The sequence below is a fragment of the Atractosteus spatula genome, chromosome 16 (assembly GCF_055471065.1).
Source record: "Atractosteus spatula isolate fAtrSpa1 chromosome 16, fAtrSpa1.hap1, whole genome shotgun sequence".
In the NCBI taxonomy this organism is placed as follows: domain Eukaryota; kingdom Metazoa; phylum Chordata; class Actinopteri; order Semionotiformes; family Lepisosteidae; genus Atractosteus; species Atractosteus spatula.
The window spans coordinates 11,366,791-11,374,232 of NC_142721.1; the positions used below are offsets into that span (position 1 = coordinate 11,366,791).

Here is a 7,442-nt window from a genome sequence, read left to right on the forward strand (position 1 = left end):
AGCTAAAGCAAATTGCTTTTTTTTTTAATTTACAGCTTCCTTTAACTTTGAAAAATTAGTGGAAGTTCAACATCACATCTTTGTGCTCTGGAATCTGTTATAGATTAATTTCCTCCAACTTCTGATAGTCAAGTCGAAAAAAGAAGATTCGACACCAGTGTTCGTACTGGGGAACTTAACTCACAACGCTGGAATAGACCAGAGGTTCAGCCACTACTCCATGCTACCTTGCACCGTATCTTTAATAACAGCATTTGGGTAAACATAAAAGCTTAATGCGTGACAGAAAAATATTTTCTTTCTTTCAGTGGAAAGGCTGTCAAAGAACACGACTTGATACTGTGTATCACGTTGCACAATCACCCTAAAAATAGTCAACTTTGTTGTTAGTATCTGTTAGCAATCTTTCAAAATGTTATTTAAATGGCAACGCCCCTTCGTTTTAAACATAAGTTTTAGTTTTGAGTTTTGCATGTTTTCAATGTAAATGCTAAATTTTCATTCACCAGGATCAGATTTCACATGCTTTTGACTTACTTCACTACCGGTGTATCTTAAATTTAGAGTTTCCTTTTATATACTGTACTATTCTGTTTACCTGCCCCCATCAGTTCCTTTTTATTTTTAGCTTGTGATGTAGTTATAGCTACAGAACAGTATGTACCTGTATATCATTCTAATCCTATAAAATGCCATACACAGCCTGCTTACAAATAATAATATAATTTTAAAAAATACAGTAGTTGAATTACAGTGTATACAGTATGTCAAAAACGTCTGCTGCTTGCCAAAAAAAGTTACCTGTTTTCCAATTTAATATTTCTCCTTTTTCATCCGAGCATCTGCATAGTAAACAGTGATTATAATTAGAATGCGTAACAGACTAACCTTTGTAGCGTTTTCTGTTTAATACCATTCTTAAATCGAATACCAATGACTGATGAACTTGTGATTTGTATGTAGGGGAGGTGCGTACAGTGTCGGACACAAGAATCCGCTGTCTTCGGAGACTGAACATTTTTTGCAATCGAAGCTGTATCGCCACGCAGAGGCGCAAGCTGACTTTGCGGAGGCGAGACGGAGAATTGAGCCAGACTGGAGAGAGAAATGTGGGAAATGGGGCTGGAGAGGAAGGGGATGGTGTGTGTGTGTGGGAGGGGGGGGGGGGTGGTCCAGATTGAGCTAACTGCCTGGTCCTCATATACTCCACACAGCAACACCTACACTGTAGTTAAGAAAATCTTCCGTACTCAGTGGGTGCTCATATGCTAAGGTCGCCTGCTTCGTCATAGCATTCAATTGCTCGAATAATTACGTTGTATATGTTTTTTTTTCAATAACTACAATCATGATCTCTTCCTCCGTGTAGCACCACCCTGGTCTCTTGCGTGGGTTATTTTTCGTTTCCTCTCTCTCCTTGCTATTCAGATGGCAGAAGAGGGAATAAAAGGTAGATGCTTCTCTTGGCTGTTCCTTGTAGAAGAGATGGGACCCAACCTTTGTGACTGGAACTACACAAAATTACACATCTGCAGCGCTTTTACGCAGAAACGCCAACAACCATTCTGCTACATAAAACAGTGATCTGAAATAAGGCAAGTAAATTTATTTTCTGTCAGTTCCTATATTATCTGTTATTTAATATATTCTTTAATGAATTAAAAAACGAACGTTTTAATGCAGATAAAAGTTCAGCCACAATTGTTTTGCCTGTTTTGCAAATTTCTCTTTCAGCTGTCCGCTGCATTTCTACAGTATATTTCCTAGTGAAAGGATGTGGAGTTCTGCAGTAAATCAGATCTTCATAGTAGGCTAAGACAAGCTGCGGTTAATCGCTTTTGTCACATACTGTCATGTGTCAGACTGATATTAAGTATACCTTTTCTACAGATGAGAAAGTCGTGAACTTGAGGGAACTTCCAAGAATAATGTGAAGTTCCCGTTGCTTTCGGACAATGCGGTATTCTTATTTCTAGGTTATTTTATTAGTGCCGTTAGGAAATCAACAAGCTGCCGTTACAGTTGAAACGTTTGCCTAGTATGTCATCTATTAAAGCGACTGAAACTTCACCGCCGATCTCTGGTATTAAATTTGGCATATAAAAATGGTTAATTCTGTTAAAACAGACTACCAACAAACTGTAACTAATTTACAGGAGAAATTTAATCAAATGAAATTCAACCTGTAGTTCAATAGTACAATAGTACAATATGAGCTGTACCTTTTAGTTAGAAACTTTAGTGCTGTACTACAGTGTCCAAATATGAGCGTTGTTTGTAATTGAAAACGTATTTATAAGTGCCTAAAAACAAATATTACATTGCCACAATCCCTTAAAATGAACTTTTGCAAATGAAGCGTTAAATCTTCTTATTCGTGATTATTCAACGATAGACTTTATTAAAAGCTATAAATGTTACCAGTAATGTAATTAATCTTGAGTCTGCTGAATGTTTTTAAATATTTGAAATTTGCGGCGCCCTCTAGACACCGGGGTTCCTAAAATCATTGTGTCAAAGCAGAAAGCCGACTCCTAACAGGACTTCCTCTCCTGTGTGCAGTTTGAGGCACAGTCCACAGCCACCACAACAATTTAATGTCTATAAAATACTTCTTAAAACTAAGTGGAGCATGTGCTACCTCTCTATTGAGGTCAGCTTGTGCTAAATTGTTCTCACATTATGGAAATATTTAGCGTGGTAAACAACATGAACATATTAGAAATGTGTCCAATGAACCTAAAATCTATGAAAATCAAAAGCAAAAAAATATAACACAAAAACAGTTACAGTACACACAGATTAGGAGGCAGAACCCATGGTATAAATACACTTGTTTTAATTAAACAGCACTTTTTCTTATAGTTTCCATTGTTATTTCAAACAATCCATTTCTCAAGGGGCTTTTCAAAATCTTACCTTCCCATAGCAAGGACTGCTATCCCTCATTGACAAGCAAAGGGACTGTACAGACAAAAGTGCACTAGATTCCCTAGCCAACCAGTAAAAACCTGACACTCGATGTCATTGTTACCTGGCACCCACGAATAAAAGGGAGAAAAAAACAGTCAAGTGGTAAAATAATATAAAGCTTGGATATGTTCAAAATACAACTATATATCCTGTAAATATATAAAACCAGACCTTGAAATACAAAGGGACTCTAACCGCTAGGACTTTTTCCACACAAACAAATCGAGACATTTTTCAGTCAGCTGAAAGCGAAAAAGAGCAAGTCAGGCACCTATAGAAAAATATGGTACATGCAGGGAAATCATACTACACTTTCATTCTTCACACACGTATTAGTCCAAAATATGCAAATATTGTATCACAATTTTTACAATCTCCTTATATTATCACATCCAAGTATTCAAAGCAAAATGAAGCCTACTGAGCTTGCAAAATGTCTTCCTAAGTCCTTGCAGCTGCCAGGATCATCCCTGGAGCCCAGCAGAACAAAGATCAGCAGACCTGGTCCTGGAGAAGCCCAAACCAAAAGGTTCATAGGGAACAACCATTAACTCATTGATTTTTAGAGACTTACAACAATTTAACTGTGATCAGTTTAAGCATGCAAATGGTCAAATTAAGCAATTAAGAGAACATTAGGTTCCATAATGTGAAAACCCCTGAAGTATCAAGGACCTCAATTCCTTTGATTATTGCTTACTCATTAGGTAAATAATGTAAAAATAGATATTTTAGAGTAACCTTTAAGACTTACTAGACTGGGGATCTCCAGGACCAGGGCTGGAGACCACAGCTACAGAGCATCAAAAGAATGACACAGGGTCTGATTTCAGTGTTTGATAAATGCATGCATTGCACCTGATTGTGATCATTCCCCCATTGTGTGTGAGGAGGGGACATCCTGAGATAAGGACTGGTGAGCTGATTAGAAACCACAGGACCCTTAAGTTGGGGGACCTGAAGCCACAGAAAAAAATGTTTAGAAAACAGATTGGTTTCTTGGCTAAAGCGACAAAGAAAATGATAAAAGTTGTAGATCAGGTTGTGTGGCTCAGTTATCCAATTGACAAGAACTAGAGGAGGAAGGAAAGTAAAAATTCAAGCAAGAAAATATAAAGCTGATGTCTGCATCACTAGCCCTGGAGAGTCCTAGTATCTTCTGTTTTTCCTTCCTGCTGAGTTCTGAATGATTTAATTGGATCAATCTGTTGCTTAATTATGAGAAATTAACATGCTGTTTTGAGCTCTGCTAATTGACCATTTAAAGCTGCCTATAAAAAAATTGAAGGACGAGGCTTACAGACCCGATATAAAGCATGTGTAAATTTAAAGTAACAAACATTCATCTCTCCATCTACTCATCCATCTATCTCCCAACTGCTTCCTCCAGTTTAGGGTCATGAGGGAACCAGAGCCTATCCTGTCAAGCAAGGATATACTGTACCCTGGGCAGGATGCCAGTCCATTGCAGGGCACACACAGACACAAACACAGTCACACCAGAGCCTTTTTTCCAGAAGCCAATTAACCTCCCAGTACGTCTCTGGACTGTGGGAGGAAACAGAAGCAGTAATAAACATGCAACACAAAAAGTTGAAATAATGAGGGTTCATCTTACACCAGCCTAACAAGATATGCTTAAACAAAGCATGACAATTATTAAAATGAACCTCTCATGGACATAAGCTTTGAAAAGGAAAGCCATTTTTATTTATTCAGGGCTCATTTTGCAAACTTAGGATATTGGGTTAAAACTCTTCATTTGTTTAACTGGAATAAGAGACATTTCCCAGTTGCTGGCAACTCTTTTGTAATCAGAAAATAGCTGAAAGTCATGGAGACCTTGTAGTTTCTAGCATGTCATTGAAACTATAGCAGAATCCACATGATGGATTGTTTAGCTTTCAATGAAACCATAGGGACTTGTATTTAATTCTAAGTACATATAAATAAATTATTACTAATGTTGCAGAACACTGCACTGTTTCGCAAATGCAAATTACAGCTTTGTCTGTCATGCATTATAGTTTGAGCCCTAAACTTGTGTAATGATTCCGATCTATTGTAAACTTCATCCTGCTGTTAGTATAGGCCCTTTATTCTTTGGAGATTCTAGACAAACGTAGCTGTGAAAAATGTTCAGTGTTATTTTTTCAGTTGCTGGAAAAGGTTATAATTTTAATCCTTGAAGATTAATAAAAAGCAGTTGTATCTTAGTTTGAGACTCAGTGTGCTTTTTGGGAGTCTGTTTTCCTGCACCTGGCCTGTTTACTGTAAGACATGAATGGGCTGTCTGTCCCATATTTATTTTTGCCTTGGTCTGTAATCCATTTTTTCCTCTTTGCATCACAGATAGCATCAAAACAGATTGCAGAGTCTAAATGAAGGTGTTCAGCCATGCAATGTTCCTGGAAGGCTGTTCTTCTGCTAGCCTTGGCTTCCATAGCAATCCAGTACACAGCGATTAGGACATTCACAGCCAAGTCTTTTCAGATCTGCCCAGTGCCGAGTCCGCTGAACTGTGGCTTGGGACAAGAAACTGATTCTTTTGACAGGCTTTGTGACGAGTACCCTTACTTTGCCTACAATATCTCCAGGAAGACTCATATCCTGATCTTGGCTACTACAAGAAGTGGGTCGTCTTTTGTTGGGCAGTTATTTAATCAGCATTCTGATGTGTTCTACTTGTTTGAGCCTCTGTACCATGTGCAGACAACACTGATACCCCGCCTCTCCCACAGCAAAAACACTGCTGACAGAAGGGTGATGCTGGGGGCCAGCAGGGACCTCCTGAGAAGTCTGTACGATTGTGATTTGTACTTTTTAGAAAGCTACATTAAACCCCAGCCGGTGAACCACACCACTGACAAACTCTTCCGAAGGGGAGCGAGTAAGGCCCTGTGCTCCCCACCGGTGTGTGATGCATTCCGCCCCAGTGAGGTCAACATTGAGGAAGGGGATTGCGTAAAAAAATGCGCTTCTCTAAACATGACTTTGGCTGCGGATTCCTGCAAGGACCGGAGGCATGTTGCCATCAAAACAGTCCGGGTTCCAGAAATCAGCGACCTCAGGGCTTTAGTTGAAGACCCCAGGCTGAACCTGAAAATCATTCAGCTGGTTCGAGATCCAAGAGGAATTTTATCCTCCAGGATCGAGACCTTCAGAGACATCTACAGACTATGGAGGATCTGGAGGGCGACGGGCAGAAAGCCGTACAACTTGGATATGAGCCAGCTGACGATGGTTTGCGAGGATTTTCTGAACTCAGTCTCCACTGGACTCAGCAAGCCACCGTGGCTAAAAGGAAAATACATACTGGTGAGGTATGAAGATCTAGCGAGAAACCCCCTCCAAAAAACCAAGGAGATATACGAGTACCTAGGAATGTCGCTGGATGACAATGTGGTCAAGTGGATACAAACCAACACCCGGGGAAGTAACGAGCTGTCAGCGAAGCATAAATATGGAACTGTGAGAGACTCGGCAGCGAATGCAGAGAGCTGGAGGTTAAAACTCCCTTATGAAATGGTAGATTACACCCAAACTGTTTGTCAGCAGGTTCTAAACCAGCTAGGCTACAAGATGGTAGAATCCCCCGAGGAGCTGAAAAACATGTCAGTGACATTGGTTGAGAACAGAACTTTTTTACCTTTTTTGTAATGAAGGGAGTGGGGGACAACTATTTTTATATATTTATAAATGTTGCCTTAATTTGTTTCAGATTTGCACTAAATGTCCAAAACCTTGAAGGCATCTTAAGGGTAATTTATCATCAGCACAACCTTCATACATATACTGGACTAAAACATGTGATGCTGTATGCTGTTTACAAATTTTAAAATGAAGTACAAGAAAATAATGTTTGTTGATTTATAAAAGATTATTATTTTACTTCAGCAACAAAACTAAAGCACCATTCTTCTCTAAAGTATTGTATGCCGGCTTGTTGCATTGACAAAAGTGAATGTTGCTGTTTGTCCATTTTAAGTAATGGGACCCAAGAAGTTGTTAGAAAATGTACTTATTTCCTGTGGCTAAAATATTCAACAAACTGTATGAGACCAACTGTGCAATAAACCTTTGAATGTTGCAGTCAACCTTTAATATTATCTGACATGTACTGGGGGGTGATTCATTCAGAAAAAGTTAATTCCATTGCTCAAAGAATAAAGTTAATTTCATTTTATAGGAGGAAATTTTGTTTTGAGCAAAAGAAAACTCCATCCTTTACATCTCTGGGTGTATTATATTTTTAAAAAGGCTGAATTTATGTTTCAGACTAGCTTGTAATTGCCCTTGAATATCCCTGGTGAGAAGGAGTTACCCGTATTTGGAGAATAATGGTCAAAGTACTTTGCACATACTGTAGGAACTGGAATTAAGATTTTATCTGAAGAGTTAATGAAGGTTTCAGAATTCTAGGAAAGGAAATCTTATGTTTTTGCTAAATTATGTATGTAACAAATTGT

General features: G+C 38.7%; 1 protein-coding gene across 1 annotated transcript; it reads left to right on the top strand.

Annotated features, from left to right (window-relative positions):
• The first annotated feature begins 5,329 nt into the window (after window positions 1–5,329).
• chst1 (carbohydrate sulfotransferase 1) lies at window positions 5,330–7,070 on the top strand. Its single transcript, XM_088934819.1, has one exon. It carries the CDS (start codon window positions 5,371–5,373, stop codon window positions 6,631–6,633), a length of 1,263 nt encoding a protein of 420 aa, XP_088790945.1. The 5' UTR covers window positions 5,330–5,370; the 3' UTR covers window positions 6,634–7,070.
• Window positions 7,071–7,442: the final 372 nt, after the last annotated feature.

Bases quoted from the DNA above. Each gene is read 5' to 3' on its own strand.
- chst1 (XM_088934819.1), top strand. From the start codon at position 5,371: ATGCAATGTTCCTGGAAGGCTGTTCTTCTGCTAGCCTTGGCTTCCATA.